The 17,640-nt window shown below is 40.0% G+C and overlaps 1 protein-coding gene across 4 annotated transcripts in view; it reads right to left on the reverse strand.

The window, feature by feature from the left end:
• The window catches only part of LOC128837710 (serine-rich adhesin for platelets-like), a 137,107-nt gene that overhangs the window by 115,586 nt on the left and 3,881 nt on the right, over window positions 1-17,640 (reverse strand). For 3 of the 4 annotated variants that reach the window (XM_054029089.1, XM_054029086.1, XM_054029087.1), the window contains exons 3-8: window positions 16,075-16,305; window positions 14,229-14,251; window positions 9,261-9,406; window positions 8,898-8,998; window positions 8,692-8,793; window positions 4,257-6,138 (exon numbers count right to left, since the gene is read on the reverse strand). In XM_054029089.1, coding sequence (XP_053885064.1) covers window positions 4,257-6,138; window positions 8,692-8,793; window positions 8,898-8,998; window positions 9,261-9,406; window positions 14,229-14,251; window positions 16,075-16,305 — 2,485 coding nt within the window. Of the gene's footprint in view, window positions 1-1,923; window positions 2,113-4,256; window positions 6,139-8,691; window positions 8,794-8,897; window positions 8,999-9,260; window positions 9,407-14,228; window positions 14,252-16,074; window positions 16,306-17,640 lie in introns of those variants that run through there. The other variant, XM_054029088.1, reaches the window with a different exon arrangement.

Below are 17,640 nucleotides of genomic sequence, written 5' to 3' on the forward strand. Positions count from 1 at the left end.
ACACAAATCTATTAGATCTGCAGAAAAGTTGTTAGTATTACAAAATAAAAGGAGAAAGCATGGAAGAGGAATGCAGTATGTTGTCACCAATAAAATCATTCTATAGAATGAATGTTCAGGCACTGCTGTGAAATTTCTCCTCTAGCATATTTAGGTTTTTGCTATGTTCTCACAAAAGATTACTTTCATTTCAATAGTAGCATCCAGGCAGAGAGGGTTATTCATTTGAGAGAATGAAATGATGATTAAGACCTTGTGGAGTAGTTTGAAGTCAGAGGATCTGCTTGCTTATAGTCCAATCCTGCAATTTATTCTCCGTGTGAGCCTATACCACTGAAGTCAAAAAGAACTGTCATTGACTTCAGATCAATGGCACCCAATTAGCTCCTAAGAATCAGAATTCAGAGTTCTTCTTTCTAGTACATGGATGCTTCTATGGATGGATGCTTCTCCCTATCATTCAGCTTCATTGTCTACCTGTATCTCATACTCTGAAGACTTAAAGGGGAAAAAAACCTATTGTCATGGCTAGAATGCTGTTCCAAGCACATTTAGGACTGCTTCATACTCTACCTAACCACTTTCAGGAGCCATTCACATGGATCACGCTCCCTGCTGGGTCTCAGAGGCAGTTTGTTAAAAGATGCTTTGCAACTCAGGGATCATTTCCGTTTAGAAGCGCACCTGCTGTTTATTAAATGTCTACTTTAACTTCCAGTAGCACTACTGCAATGGCAAAAAATAAAATTCAAAATTTCCAGAACCATCTTCACATACAAAAAGTCTTTGGTTTCATTAATGGGGACCCATACTTATTGGCCTATATATAAACTAAATGAGAAATGGCATGTTACTGTTAAAAAGTTAGAAACTCAAATAATCAAATCACTTGAGTGTAATTAAATTACAAGACAAAAAACAGACGAACAATTTACTACTAATGGTTTTAAATATTTTAATATATTAGGTGGTGATATACTAAGCAACTGACACTGGTGCTAATAGATAAGCAAATAAATCCACAATGCTATAAAGATTAGATAGAAAATGATTTCCAATGTTCTTTCCTATACACTGTGCACAAGTTAAGAATAACACTAATAATTAAGAATCCCAACCTCTTAACGGCATCAGCCCGCTGGCATTCAAATTCTAATTACTGATGAAGACAATGAGAACAGCATTATATTAGTATCAGGATGATGGATGAGCCAAGAACTCTGCCACAGAAAAACCACGTCAATGGTACTGAAGACATTACTACAAAAGTCACTGCTTTGTTGGACCTAATTCAGCATAAAACTTGGATAAAAGCAGTGGTGGTACAGAAGATATTAAATATGCCTATTGGGAAGAGTTTTGGTACCATTTTTACATAGCAGAGAATATCAAAAGTTATGTTTCTCAATTAGTGACAACTACCATAACTAAAATTTTGCCTTTAACAATGCATTCAATACTTGCTTCCTCTATAGAGGTCAGTAAAGATCAATAACTGAACCTGGGGAAACTGATCAAAAGATTAAATCACAAGAAGAAATGTCATCACTTCAGCCATTAACTATGTATTCTGATAAGACATATTTGTTTAGATATCCTGTTTACTGTCTAAAATTTTATAAGTATAAACATTTCATGCAAAGACACCACCTTCTTGTCACCTAGGAACTATTACAGAAAATAACTTGCCACACTTGATTATATTCAATATATCGCTCAAGGTCAGAAAGAACAGCCTTTCAAATCTAGATGTTTATCTTTACTAAAAGGCATACTTTATTTTAGCTCTATTTTAGCTGGCTGCTGGTTTTAGAATGTACCTTTTCAGAGAGTAAAAAGGAACATTTCACTAATCGAAACATCTGGAGATGCATATATATATATATATATATATATATATATATATATATATATATATATATATATATATATATATATATACATATATATACATATACACACACACACACACACACAGCATAGATTCAACAGACCATAATAAATAGGTTACTGTAAACTGAACAAGAGACTTTCCCAAGACCAATGTTTCTAGAAAATTCATTTACATTTCTGACCAACTGTTCTGTATGGATGTAGACTTAATTTCCTGTCCTGTGAAGAGACATATACAATACATATTTAATTTTTTGAATGTACATATTAACTCTTCAGAATGTTTCTGCTATAAACTAGATTGATCTACCTAGTAAACTTTAGGTCTATAAATCATATAGGTTGCAGTTATATGAAGTTTTAGTGACATGGCCATTTCTATGATTTGAGGAGCCCTGTACAAAATAGGGGCCTCAGCCAGCACCCTCCATATATACATGCCCCAGTCCATCCATGCTCAGTCCTTTAGCTCCATGATCAGCTCTTATCCTGTGGCAATTTCAGTTTGCAGCTTTCCACAAACAAGGCCAGCAGATGGGGTGTAATACTGGTCACCAAAAAAGGATATTGCAGAATTAGAGGGGGTTCAGAAAAGGATGACAAGAATAATCCAGGGTATGGGAAAAACTCATAAGAGACAGAAAAGACTGGGATTTTATCTTAGAAAGATTAATAGAGGGCACGTGATAAATATATAAAATAATAAATGGTACAGAAAAGATAGATCGATCAGGAAATTCTATACTCTCCAGCTCAATACACAAGGAGAGATTAAACGAAACCGAAAGGTGGCTAATTAAAACCTGATAAAAGGAAATAATTTTTTATAACAACTTTGCCACAAGAAATGGTTGAGGCCAAGAATTTGACAAGATTCAAAAAAGGAATTGGCCATGTATAGGGATATCAAGAATATCCAGAATTATCATAGTTAACAGCGCTTCCAAAATCATATTAAGCCTCATAAACTGAATATAAGGCTGACAGCCAGCAGGCTGGTGTGTGAGAGAGAGAAGCCAGATGAATAAGAACAGAGAAGGCAGAAAAAGAAGGTTCTAGAGAGCAAGCAACTGCCTGAAGCAGCACTCCGAGGCAGCAACTGGAGGAGCAGCAGCAGCGCCAACAGTCGCCTTTTTCAGATAGAGCAGAAGGAGCAAAGACAATACAGAGGGGTTTTATAGTGAAGGAGTGTAAATCTGATTTTTATACTTTATCTTAAGGAATAACTGGGTGTGTCTGTAAATAAAGCTGGATGCCTGCATTTGTGAGAGCCACCACACCCATCCTGCAACCATTTGGCCAATGCTGATAGTTACTAGTTAACACTAACATCCTATTTCATTAATATGTAATACTGTGATGTTTTCTTATGTCTATATATAGAAACTTTGTACACTATATTGTATCAAATTTAGGATTATACTGTAATGTTACATATAGGCTTCATACATATGAATTGGAAGTCTCCATGTGTTTTAATATGTAACATTGTAATGCTTCCCTGTACATATACGTTCTGTTTACTAACTGTGTTGGGGCTTTATGCATGTGTACAAGGGGTCTCTATGTACCTTGAATATTACATTATAACTGCTACATGGTCTATGTATGCTATATGTTCTGTGCTGTCTGTCTTATTTTGCCACTTTAATGTATGATTTCTAATTAAGATTTAATAGTGGTTTACTATGTCTTAATAGATTATATTCTTTCTTGCTTTATTGAATGTATTGTAACTGCTTATTTTCCTTTCAATAAATGACACTGTTTTTGAAGAATTGCTGCTTGTATGTCAATCCTTTGAGCAGAAGGCTGTATCGGTGTCCTCCCAAGGGTTAGCAGAATTAGTCTGCTCTGGGGAGTCCTCTTCGGGCCAGAGGCCAACACATTGGTAGACCCTGGCATTTCCTCTAGGGCAAGCCACCTCTTTATTACCCATTGAGATAGAACAAATTAAAAATTGTTTTATGGTTATAGGCAGGCCAGTATATGAGTGATTGAGACCCAAAATTTGGGTAACTGGTGGAGAGGCAAGAAACTAGAGTTCCAGCTTCAACCTTCATAAGGAAATAGAATTTAGGGTTAAACATGGTTTCTAACAATGGAAGACATTTTGGAGGTTGATATTCAGTTTTGTCAGTTTGTACCATAAAAATAGTATCTCTACTTTCTTTTGAATTCGAGTTGATTGTGATAGTTGTTCCTATTACAGATAGACCCCATTTAAGATACATGGCAAACAAAGAGCTCTGGAGAAAAAAAAAAAACCCAGGAGATCACCTCTTTTTAAACTGGTTATGTATTTCAATAGAAACATTTACCTAGTTCCAACATATCTAAACAGATATCTGAGTATTATTTACCTTGAAGGGAATTCTCTTCCGTTTCATTCTCTACGGTGCATGTACCCGGTTTTTCACAAGCTGTTATTTTGTCTTCTGCAACCAAAAAATATTCTGATGCACTGCTCCAGTCACTAGACACTGATGCTTGACTTAGCTCTTCTATATCAGAATCTGAATGATTTAGTGTTTCACATTCTTTATCTACTGCATGTGCCGAGCCTCCCAAAAAGGTATCAGCACATGTCACTGGAGTAAGACAAGTTGCATTCTGTAACTGCAGAGTGTCAAGTTCATCTTCTTTCCTAGAAATCTCTTCTAAATCTTGGTGTGACTTATAGGTTTCACCAATATTTACATTATCTTCAACTTTCACATCTATATGAGGTTTAGTTGATGCAACACTAGGATGAGTGGAAAATACATTGCTTTCTTTACTAGGAAGGCCTGTTGAAAATAGAGAGCTGACTACAGCTGGACCACACAAAGAATTCTGTTGAGCAAGAGTGTCTTCAGTTTCAGTGTTCATAGATAGGTCAAAAGAAAAAAAGGAATTGCTACGCTTTGGACTTGTAAGTTCAGATATGGCCACTGTACATATTGGAGGTGTAGATTTTTCTACAACTAGATGTGCTTTGTCAATTGATTCTATTTTCATTTTTTCACTTTCACTTTTATTATTATTAGATAAAAACAGCATCGAGGAGGAAGATAGTGATTTGGAAGTACTTTTGACGGTGCCTTCAAATGAGATTACAGGTGAAGATTTACATTCCAGAATACAATTATTGGATGAGAAGGAAAGTGTGTTATTACAGGGGAGAGGCTGGGTCTTGGAAACATCTTTTTTTCTGGTGTCACTACTAGATGTAGTGCAGGTTATAGTAGCAGTGGAATCTGGGGTACTGGCACTCTGCTCCTGAGGGACTACTGTAGGAGATTTTAGCCAGTTATATTCTACGTCTTTGCTTACAGAAACGCTCTCTTTTCCGGTTTGAAATATTGTACTTTGTTCAGCTGGCTTCTCAGATAGGCTAGAAAATGGTGAAATCTTCAATGAATTGCTGAGTTTGGATACTGTAAAACAATCTCTTTCCGAATTGCTAAAGGTAAATGAAAAAACTGGCTTTCCACTTTCTGATGACTCTAGTTTAGGACTTGTAGAGGCAGCAGAAGCTTTAGCCTCAGTTAAAGCTGAAGAGTTAAACTGTGTACAATTTCCATGTTGATTGCCCATTTCATCTTGAGTATCACACCTTCCGACGTAAAACGTGGGGAAAACCGAATTATTCTTCTCTTTTTTGAAGAAAAATGTAGCTGCAGCTTTATTTAAATTGGGTAATGTCGAGTTATTACCCGAATTGGGGATAAAATGTGGAGCAGAAAGGCTCTGTGTGGGAGCACCTAAAAAGGTGGGTTTTAAAACAGGAACAGGTTTTGTTGCGGATTCTGGTAAGCCAGTTGAAGTGCTAGGACTTGCTAGTGTTTTTGCAGAAATGGGAACTGGTGATGATTGAGCCATTTTTACTTTGTTTTTTATTACCAAGCCATTGAAATTTTCTGATGGGGTGGTTAGTTTGCTTACTTCCGGAGATCTTGTTCCATTAAATAACTTCAAGTCACTGTTCAATTCAGAGAAATTCCAGTTCACAGGTGGAAAGCTGAATCTGTAACTACTGGAACTGGAAAAACTAGTGTTACTAAAACTTCCTTTTTGTAATTTTTGTGTTCTTATTCTCTGTGCATCTTTCACTTTGGGAGGTGAGGACAGAAGGGGAACTGCCGAGAACGTATTCTTTGAAGAATCAGTTATCACAAATGTATGCTTCGTATTTGCAGGTGAAGTCTGCGTCTTCAATTGATCTGATGTCCGATGACCCATATAATAATTATAACGTACCTCCTACAATTGTAGAAAATCACCAAATTATTTAGTACAAGGGAAAGTAGTCAGTCATCAAAGTTGCAAGTTCTTTAAATATTATGTGAAGGAAAATTATTAATTTGTTGTGCTTATATGATCTAAGACTACTTTAAAAAGCAACAGAGGGTCCTGTGGCACCTTTGAGACTAACAGAAGTATTGGGAGCATAAGCTTTCGTGGGTAAGAACTTGCATCTGAAGAAGTGAGGTTCTTACCCACGAAAGCTTATGCTCCCAATACTTCTGTTAGTCTCAAAGGTGCCACAGGACCCTCTGTTGCTTTTTACAGATTCAGACTAACATGGCTACCCCTCTGATACAAGACTACTTTACTTACTTAGAATATTTTGCTGACACTGTTAAAAGGCAACAGAAAAAAAATACACACACTGTTCAGATTAGAAGAAATCTATTACTTTTTAAAAATCAAATATTTAAGTGACCCAAATAAACCCAAAATCCAATGGCATAAGTATCAAAGACTAAGGGCGGGTCTACACTACCCGCCTGAATTGGCGGGTAGAAATCGATCTCTCGGGGATCGAATTATCGCATCTCGTCGGGACACGACAATCGATCCCCGAATCGACGCTTCTACTCCACCAGCGGAGGTAGGAGCAAGCGCCGTCGACGGGGGAGCCGTGGAGGTCGATTTGCCGCCGTCCTCACAGCGGGATAAGTTGGCTCCGATATGTCGAATTCAGCTACTCGCGTAGCTGAATTTGCATATCTTAAATCGACCCCCCCCCCCCGTAGTGAGGACATAGTCTAAGACTACACAGAAGTAATATCTTTATAACTACAAGTTAATAAACAATTATTGCTAAAAATCAGAATTGATCAGTTTAAGATGCAAGAGAATATTTTCTTCTGAGAATAATGAAAATCTAAATCCAATGTAGTACTTTTTTATCCAGGGCCAATGAATTTTTAAATTCATATTTTTCTTAGTCACATTAAGATACACAGCAGCCAAACCTGTTATCTATGGTAACAAGGCAAAAGATGATTCATTTTATGTCTATAATACTCAAATGTCTCTAACTCTCAAGAGTATGGAACTGGAGAGGCACTAGTTATGGAAGGCCAAAACAGCTATCAAATGACTACAGAGGGAAGATATTTTAAGCCATTTTCTGCTAGAGGAAGAAGATAGATAGGCATGATGCAATGCAACTGATAAAGCCTGATGCAGCAACTCAGATATTCCTTCACTGACTGCAGTCAAAAGAAACTGGAATTTGGAATACTAGGGGACACACACAAGCCATCATTGCAGAAACTGTGACATGCAACCTACTGGGACTAACTGTTTAAAAATTTTAGCATGAGTTACCACCTTAAATGCACACAGAAGCATAGGCCCAAAATCAACAGAGACTATTAACTATTTCTCAGGAAAAGGTGTGGCATTCATTCATACTTCAGTTTGATCATAATATCGTTCCCACTGAAACTGGGCCTTACCTTCTCTTTAAGTATGGACTACTTAGTGTGGCCAAAAAAATGTTAACTTCTCAAATAAGTTTAAAAATAATCCACTTGCATTTGTAACAGTAAACAATCCACAACAGCTAACCCTTTTTTATAAAAGCAACTAGGTTGTAGTTGCAAAAAGAACAGGAGTACTTGTGGCACCTTAGAGACTAACAAATTTATTAGAGCATAAGCTTTTGAATAGGTTGGAGTTCTACATTTAATTTAAGAAAAAGGTTAGTGCGCAGTAGCCTAACTAAAAGTAGGTAACTGACCTGTCAAGAATATCAGTTTAGCATAATTAGGGCCCTACCAATTTCACGGCCGTGAAAAACACATCATGGACCGTGAAATAAGCCCTTCCCCATGAAATCCAATGTCCCCTTGTTTCTCAGAGTGTCCCAGAAAAGGGGGCTCCTAGCTCCGGCTGGGTAGGGACAGGACTTGTCCATCCCCTGCACAGGTGCATGGGGGGTGGTGGGGAGGAGGAACCAGACCCACCTCCGGGTGCCTCCCCCTGCTGTAGGATGCTCTGGGACTGGGCAGCAGTCGCAGAGCTTCCTGCAGCTAGAGGAGTTGGGTCTGATCTTCCTTTGTTCCTAGGAGCACCCCAGTCCATCCCCTGCACTGAGGGGGGGGGGGGGAAGCCTCCGGGAACCTCCTGTGGCTGCAGGAAGCTCTGCAGCTCTCACAGAAGTGAGGGTAGCAATCCCATGACCCCCCTACAAACTGGTTTGCGACCACCCCCCTCCCCCTCCACACACACACACAATCCCCTTTTGGGTTGGGACCCCCAATTACACCACCTTGAAATTTCAGATTTAAACATCTGAAAATGTGAAGTTTACCAATTTTCAAATCCTATGGCCATGAAACTGACCATAATGGACTGTGAATTTGGTAGGGCCCCAAGCATAATGAACAAAAAAAAAAAAAAAAAAAAGGAAGCCTGTTGTAAACCAAGAGAAGTAAAAGATTGTGATGATATAAAACAGTAACTTGTTTTCCCAAACACTATTAGCAGCTGAGCAATACTTACACCAAAATGCATTCTTACCTCATGACTCATGTTTTGAAATGTTGACATTTCTGATATTGACATTAAGCGAGTACAGATTTTACTACCGTCAGTCAAAGTTTCCTCATGTCCCACTACAGGCTGAAAAAAGTTACATCAGACATTGTTCATTTTGGATTTTACAAAGCCAAAAGAACATACTTAACCATAAAAAAAATTAGTAAGTCTTGTAAACAAGAACTTACATAATATGTGTTGTGTATGTTTTTCTGATCTTTCCATTGTTTTGCACTATTTGTATATGCATACTTTCCAGTTAAACCTTCATTTCCTCCAGAAGAAAGTTCTGTGAGAAAAGAGGAATAAAATAAGACTGATTTATTAAAAAAAAAAAAAAAAAATACAATTTATAAAGAACACTTGACTCATCAGATGTAAACTTACAAAGTTATGAAACCGGGGCAGCTAAAAAAATTTCCATTTTGAAAACTGAGTATTGCTTTAATGTAAAGTTTATTGTGGTACTATAACAGAATTATTTTCAAAATATATGTGTTAAAAATAATAAACTGTGCACTGTGTTCAAAATATATGCATCTTTTTTCTACCTTTAATGATGCATGAATCAACTGAAGTCAGCTGTAAGGCCAGGATTTCATTAACCACAGATTTGATATCCATTTGCTTTTGGGTAGACTCTGGTGCTTTTTCATAGCTAGATGCTATGTGCATCAGGTCAAGCTGAGTCTTCATTCTGGAAAAAAAGGTGAACAAATCTTTTAGACAATTATTTGTGTTTCTCTGGGCTCAAAACAGGGAAAAAAAAGTTATACCTAGTTAATAAAAAAATTACATTAAAAAAGGAACTCAGTAGATAGCAGAAAATATTTGAAGAGATTGATCTTCCTCTATTTAGAATTTTCTAATTTCTTTTCTTAGAAAAGACCACTTGAGGATTTGTTTGCTATTTCTTCTTCCAAGAGGCATCTCTGTCCGGCAAAGAAGCTGTACTTTATGGCCTAAAAGAGAGTTAACCCCTTCTAGCTGTATGGATAGCAAAAGACGTTTCAGTAAGGAAGGTTTTTTTGGGGAGGTGGGAGAAGGGAAAAGCTGTGGGAGGGGTGGGGGTGGAAGAACTGATATTGTTATTTAAGCATTTGTTTAGTTTGCCGTAAATTTAAAGACTCATAATCCAGCATGATGAAATTTAAACAAGAAGTAGGCATTCAACATCAAGTCACCTTATTCTTATGGAACAATTAATTTTGTCAAACCACCAATCCGCAAAGAGGCAAATCATTCCATTGAGAAATTTTAAATATGCAATAAGTGAATTTGAAGAAACTGTAAGTTTTATTGTCCAGAATTCATCTCTCCTGTACAAGTTTTTGCAATAATTAACTAGTCAAGCAGAAAAGGGTTAATACGTGCACTATGAAAATATAAGAGATGTGCTGAAATACCATTGCCAAAGATATTCTTCAGTAATAAGAAATAAAGTACCGTATATACTTGTTCATTAGCCCGTTCGTTTATAAGCCGACCCCCCAAGTTGGTTAGGTAAAACTAGCAAAAACTGCATGACCCCTTTCATAAGCCGACCTTATATTTCAGGGGTTGGCAAACTTTGGCTCCTGGCCCGTTAGGGTAAGCCTCTAGCGGTCCAGGATGTTGTGTTTACTTGGAACAGCACACCGCGGCCACGGGGAGCTAAGGGGCTCCATGCCTGTGAACGCTCCAGGTAAACAAAACGACAATGTATTAGATATTCAAATCAATGATTCCATAGGAGTTTAAAATCATCAAATTTTGGTGTAGACCCGTTTATAAGTTGACCCCCGCTCTTTGGTGTGTCACTTTTTTACCAAAAATATTCAGCTTATGAACGAGTATATATGGTATTGTTAGTCCACTATGTCTGAACCCGAATTACACCTTTTTCTTCAGGGGTCATTCCTAAAGGCCTCAGTGGTGAAACAGAATTTTAAAGTTCTGTTCTCACTTACTGTAATAACCTTTAAAATAAATTATTATATATATATATATATATATATATATATACACACACACACACACACACACACACCCCAATTAAGTATAGACATAAAAGTGCAAAACCATAAAAAAGCCAAATATGACATTTTGTGTATCCCACAGCAAACATTTAAAATCAGCAAGAGAAGGTACTGTACTCCATTACTTAAACAAAAAATAAAACAAAAAACCTTGCAAACTTTTTATAGAAAGTTTGCATAAGAAGTTTAATTCCATTATTATATTAGAGCTGACTGAATCAATTTGTATGTGCTCAAACATTGATTCTAATTCATTAAAGTATCCAAAAAATAGTTTTGAAAACATGTGATACTCGTGAATTGGAGCATTTCCTTTGCTCAGTGAAAATTACGAGTAACTCCTCACTTAATGTTGTAGTTACGTTCCTGAAAAATGCGACTAAGTGAAACGATGTTAAGCGAATCCAATTTCCCCATAAGAATGAATGAAAATTGGGGGGGGGGGGGAGGGAACGGGGGGGGTTAGGTTCCAGGTAAATTTTTTTTTGCCATACAGTACAGTACTATAGTTGAGAGGTGCCCTCTCCTTACCCCACACGGGCACAGCCCACTGGCATTGGAGACAATGAGGCAGGTAAGGAGGCTGAAGGTGCTGTAGGCTAGAAGCATGTTGTGCAGCAGCAGCTTCCCCTACTCTGCAAGCACCGGGGAGGGGGGGCTCAACCCTTGGCCCACCCACGCCACCCCTTCCTCCAAGCCTCCACCCTTAACCTGCCTCTTCTCCTCCCACTTCCCCCTTTACTCCGCATGCTGCGTCCTCGCTCCTCCCCCCTCCCTCCTGCCCGTGGCAATCAGCTGGCTTGCAGCGTTCAGGAGGGAGAGGGGAGGAGCGAGGACATGGCGCGCAGGTTCCCCATCCCTCCTGAACACCGCAAGCCAGCTGAGGAGGCAGGGGAGATAGGGGGGAGGTGCTCGCTCCTCCCTCCTGCCCACGGGAATCAGATGGCTTGCGACATTCAGGGGGCAGGAGGGAGGACTCTGTGCGCAGGCTCCCCCCTCCTTCTCCTGCCTGTGGCAATCAGCTGGTTTGTGGTGTTCGGGAGGCAGGGCTGGAAGGGGGAGCCTGCGCGCTGAGTCCTCGCTCCTCCCCGCTCCCTCTTGAATGCCACAGGCAGGAGGCAGGGGGAGGAGGTGGAAGGCGCTGATCTGCGGGGTCTGCCGGGGGCGGGAAGGAGGCACTGCGTGTGTGTGGTTGGGGGAGGAGGAGGGAGAAGGAGCCATAGGGGAGCTGATGGGGGGCTGCCCTGCATAACTTTAAATGGAGCATGTTCTGTAATTGAGCAGGGACATAAGATCGAAACAACGTTAAGCGAGAGGACATTAAGTGGGGAGTTACTGTACAAGAATATACAGTTCAACATATAGTAAATTAATTATATTCACTTTAATATAAAATTTAAATCACCAAATTTATAATGTGTCTCAGTAACATTTCATACGGAAAGAAGCTATTTTATCTAATTATGTTAGCAGGACCTATAAGCATAATTCCTGAAACCTTCTTTAATACTCCCACAAAAACTAGATTTTTTAGTCCCACAGCAGCATAGCATCTGGTAAACTAAGGCAGTGGTTCTCAAAGCCGGTCCGCCGCTTGTTCAGGGAAAGCTCCTGGCGGGCCAGGACGGTTTGTTTACCTGCCACGTCTGCAGGTTTGGCCGGTCGCGGCTCCCACTGGCCGCGGTTTGCCGCTCCAGGCCAATGGGAGCTGCGGGAAGGGCGGCCAGCGCATCCCTCAGGCCATGCCGCTTCCTGCGGCCCCATTGGCCTGGAGCGGCAAACCACGGCCAGTGGGAGCCGCGACCGGCCGAACCTGCGGACGCGGCAGGTAAACAAACTGGCCCGGCCCGCCAGGAGCTTTCCCTGAACAAGCGGCGGACCAGCTTTGAGAACTACTGAACTAACGCACAAACTTAAGTCAGAAAGAGACTAAGAGATTCAAAGAGTCAGTTTTCAGAACAAAGAGAGGTAAACAGCAGGGATCAGTACTGGGACCAGCGCTGTTCAACATATTCATAAGTGATCTGGAAAAAGGGGTGAACAGTGAGGGGGAAAAGTTTGCAGATGATACAAAAAAAAAAAAAAAAAATCCACTCAAGACAGTTAAGTCCAAAGCAGACTGCCAAGGGTTACAAAGGTATCTCACAAAACTGTGTGACTGGGCAACAAAATGGCAGATAAAATTAAATGTTGATAAATGCAAAGTAATGCACACATTGGCAAACATAATCCCAACTACTCATACAGAATAATGGGGTCTAAATTAGCCATTACCACTTAAGAAAGGGATCTTGGAGTCATTGTGGTTAGTTCTCTGACAACATCTGCACAATGTGCAGTTGCAGAAAAAAAAAAAACCACCACCGAAAACCTAACCATGTTAGGAACCATTAAGAAAGGGATAGATAAGACCAAAAACATAATGCCACTATATAAATCCATGATTCACCCACAGCTTAAATACTGTGTGCAGTCACCCCATCCCAAAAAAGATACTAGAAACGGAAAAGGTACAGAGAAGGGCTACAAAAATGATTAAGGGTATGGAACAGCTTCGAGAGGAGGAGAGATTAAAAAGACAAACTATTCAGCTTGGAAAAGAGACGATTCAGGGAGGATATGATAGAGGTCCATAAAATCATGAATGGTGTAGAGAAAGTGAATAACCAAGTGTTATTTACCCCTTCTCATAACGCAAGAACCTGAGGTTGCCCAATGAAATTAATAGGTAGCAGGTTTAAAACAAACAAAAGGAAGTACTTCTTCATACAATGCAGTCAATCTGCAGAACTGGTTGCCATGGAATGTTGTCAAGGCAAAAAACTGTAACTGGATTCAAAACGGAATTAGATAAGTTAATGGAGGATAGGTCCATCAATGGCTATTAGCCAAGATGATCAGGGCTGCAACCCCATGCAGCAGGCTGTCCCTAAGCCTCTGACTGATGGACACTGGGACTGGAAGACAGGGAATGAATCACTTGATTGCCCTGTTCTGTTCATTTCCTCTGAAGCATCTGCCATTGGCCACTGTCAGAAGACGGAATACCGGGCTAGATGGACTACTGACCCACTATAGCCAGTCTCATGTTCTTATTATTTTCTGGGACAAAGCAAAAAGACAGTATTAAGGCTTTTTTTAGGACAGTGTTTACCTCATGTACTGCAACAGAAAAACATTAATATCTGAAGTGATTATTTTAAGCTTCACTTGTATCTGTTCAATAATAAATCTGTGAAAGTGATATAGTACTTCCAACAACTCTAGAAGAATTTTAAAATTAAATGTCAAATATTCATAGAACTTCTACCACTGTTCAAAATTGTTCTGTGTATCTCTCCATATTAACTAATCCACTACATGCCCTGGACACTCCTCTCTGAATCCCCTCCCCACAATCATGATATGAATATTAACTAAACTTACTTTGTTGTATCTTATTATTTTACTCAACTATACACTAGCAAACCACAGAAACTAGAACTCATGAAATGTATGTACCTTTTATTCAAGCCACATGCCACCTGTAATTAAAATAAAACTGCATTAGAGTTAAGGATGTCATTTAAAAATCAAACAAAATTACTTTACCAGAATATCTGACAGAAATTAACTGTTTTAACTTGTTAAAAAACAACTCTTCATTTCACCAAAACATAATCAGAACTTTTAGCACTCACAGAAGTAAAAGAGCAATAATCACACACAGGGAGTGTGTATATCTGGGAAAATTACTTACCCTGTAATATTTTGTTCTGAGACCAAAGGGGAAATCTTTCCTAAAAGTCAAATCCAAGACACTGTACATGAGGCAAAAGCCACATGGCAGTCTTTGAGATCAAAATGGACTTGAAAATATTTTGGCAGGATTTTCAAACCATGGACTTGTGCTCCTTAGTGCAAGACTAAGAGTCTGTCTACACTTGAAATGTGGTATTTAGGTCAATGGAAGAATTCTTCTGTCAACCCAGCACTGTTTACACAGGGACCTAAAATCAGCCTAACTATGGCGCTTAGGACTGTGGATTTTTCATACCCCAAGTGACATAGCTAGGTCGATCTAATCTGCTAGTGTTCATCAGCCCTAAGGGACTTTTTCTACATGGTAAGGTAATGCACTCTCTACAGGGGAGTGATTTCTAGAGTGCACTAACTGGTCCATGTAGACCGGGGTGGACAAACCTTTTGGCCCAAGGGCCACATCTGGGTGGGGAAATTGTATGCAGGGCCATGAATGTAGGGCTGGGGCAGGTGGTTGGGGTGCGGTGTGCAGGAAGGGACTATGGGCAAGGGGTTGGGGTGCAGGAGGGGGTGCGGGGTGTACAAAGGGGCTCAGGGCAGTGGGCTGGAGTGCAGATGGGGTGCGGCAGGGGGATGGGGTGCAGAGGGGGCTCAGGGCCGGGGGCTGGGCTGCAGGAGGGGTGTAGCATGGGGCTCAGAGCAGGGAGTTGGGGTGCAGGAAGGGTTCGGCATGCAGGCCCCCCTGCAGCTCCCATTGGCCAGGAACAGGGAACCGCGGCCAATGGGAGCTTTGGGGGAGGTACCCACAGGTGTGGGCAGCATGTGGAGCTTCTGGGAACGGTGTGGGGCCAGGATAGGCAGGGAGCCTGCCTTAGCCCCACGGTGCCATGGGATGGCAATCCCGTGGGCTGGATCCAAAGCCCTGATGGGCCAGATACGGCCTGCGGGCCGTAGTTTGCCCACCCCTCATGTAGACCCTGCTGGTGCGCACAAAAAAGGCTCCCCAGGGCACTTCAACATAAAACAGCTATAAAATAACTAACTATGTTAAAGCACACCAATGGCATCTATACAAAGCAATTAATGTTCAACATGGTAGTGGGCACTGGAAATCACACTCCATAAATTCCAGGCAGAGTTCCCAAAATGGTAAAAATTTTGGTCACTGAGGGTGCCTTATGGTGTTTTATAATGCAGCTACTTGCCCCACCCTACTACTTGTGAGTACGTGCCTCACAGGATTTTAACCAAGTCTCTCGGAACTTTCCAATAAGTTCCTGATTAAGTTGGAAATGAAGAAAATAAGTCAATCACAAAAATTCAAGTGAATTAGAAATTAGTGCCTCAAAACAGGTTGCGCAATACAAGAGGGGGAAAAAAATCCTTCGCCAAATCAAAATAATGTTCTCTTCTACACTCTGAAGGGAAGTAAGTGAGAATCCTGTCAGAATTACACGTTCAGAGAAGCAGATTACACTGAAACATGTAAACAGAATTCACCTTGACAGTAAGTATCTCAAGGGATGTCCCAAACAAGGGGGGGGGGGGGGGGTGTTACATGCACATACAATGTTCTGCTATCAAGTAGTAACATAAAAGTTATCACCTCCAGGAAACACTCAGGATCACATTCATCAACAAGCTTTTCACAATCCTTCAGGAAACTCTCAATGGTTTTCTTGTGAGTTTCCTTCATTTTCTTCCAAATTTGATATTCTTTCTCTTTCTTACTTCTCTGACTTTCAATATCTTCTAGCAATTCCTTTTTTCTCATTTCCAGAGTTTTGAAAATTTCTTCAAATTCCAACATAATTATCTCTGCTTCTTTGTTCAAGATCTAGAAACAAAGTATTTTGCACAAAGATCTGATAACAGTAATTCTTTACACTGCGTCATCCCTGCAAGCTGCATGGCAACTTTTTAAAGACACCATAAGAGAGGCTCAATTTAAATGTATACCCCAAATTAAAAAACCACAGTAAAAGAACGAAAAAAGTGCAACCGTGGCTAAACAACAAAGTAAAAGAAGCAGTGACAGGCAAAAAGGCACACTTTAAAAAGTGGAAGTTAAATCCGAGTGAGGAAAATAGCAAGGAGCATAAACTCTGGCAAATAAAGCGTAAAAATATAACTAGAAAGGCCAAAAAAGAATTTGAAGAACAGCTAGCCAAAGACTCAGAAAGTAATAGCAATTAAAAAAAAAAAAAAGAAGTACATCAGAAGCAGGAAGCCTGCTAAATAACCAGTGGGGCCACTGGACGATCGAGATGCTAAAGGAGCACTCAAGAACGATAAGGCCATTGTGGAGAAACTAAATGAATTCTTTGCATCGGTCTTCATGGCTGAGGATGTAAGGGACATTCCCAAACCTGAGCCATTCTTTTTAGGTGACAAATCTGAGGAACTGTTCCAGATTGAGGTGTCAGAGGTGGTTTTGGAACAAACTGATAAACTAAACAGTAGTAAGTCACCAGGACCAGATGGTATTCACCCAAAAGTTCTGAAGAAACTCAAGTGTGAAATTGCAGAACTATTAACTGTAGTCTGTAACCTATCATCTTTTAACTCAGCTTCTGTACTGGAGGATAGCTAATGTGACTCCAATTTTTAAAAAGGGCTCCAGAGGTGATCCCAGCAATTACAGGCCAGTAAGCCTGACTTCAGTACTGGGCAAACTGGTTGAAAATATAGTTAAGAACAAAATTGTCAGGCACATAGATTAACATAATTTGTTGGGGAAGAATCAACACAGTGTTTGCAAAGGGAAATTATGCCTCACCAATGTACTAGAACTCTTTGAGGGGGTCAACAAGCATGTGGACAAGGGGGATCCAGTGGATATAGTATACTTAGATTTTCAGAAAGCCTTTGACAAGTTCCCTCACCGAAGGCTCTTAAGCAAAGTAAACGGTCATGGAGTAAGAGGGAAGGTCCTCTCATGGACTGGTAACTGGTTACAAGGGTAGGAATAAATGGTCAGTTTTCAGAACGGAGAGAGGTAATTAGTGGTGTCCCCCACGGGTCTGTGCTGGACCCAGTCCTATTCAACATATTCATAAATGATCTGGAAAAAGGGGTAAACAGTGAGGTTGCAAAATTTGCAGATGATACAAAACTATTCAAGACAATTAAGTCCTAGGCAGTCTGCGAAGAGCTACAAAAGGATCTCTCA

Source organism: Malaclemys terrapin, chromosome 5 (genome assembly GCF_027887155.1).
Source record: "Malaclemys terrapin pileata isolate rMalTer1 chromosome 5, rMalTer1.hap1, whole genome shotgun sequence".
NCBI lineage: Eukaryota > Metazoa > Chordata > Testudines > Emydidae > Malaclemys > Malaclemys terrapin.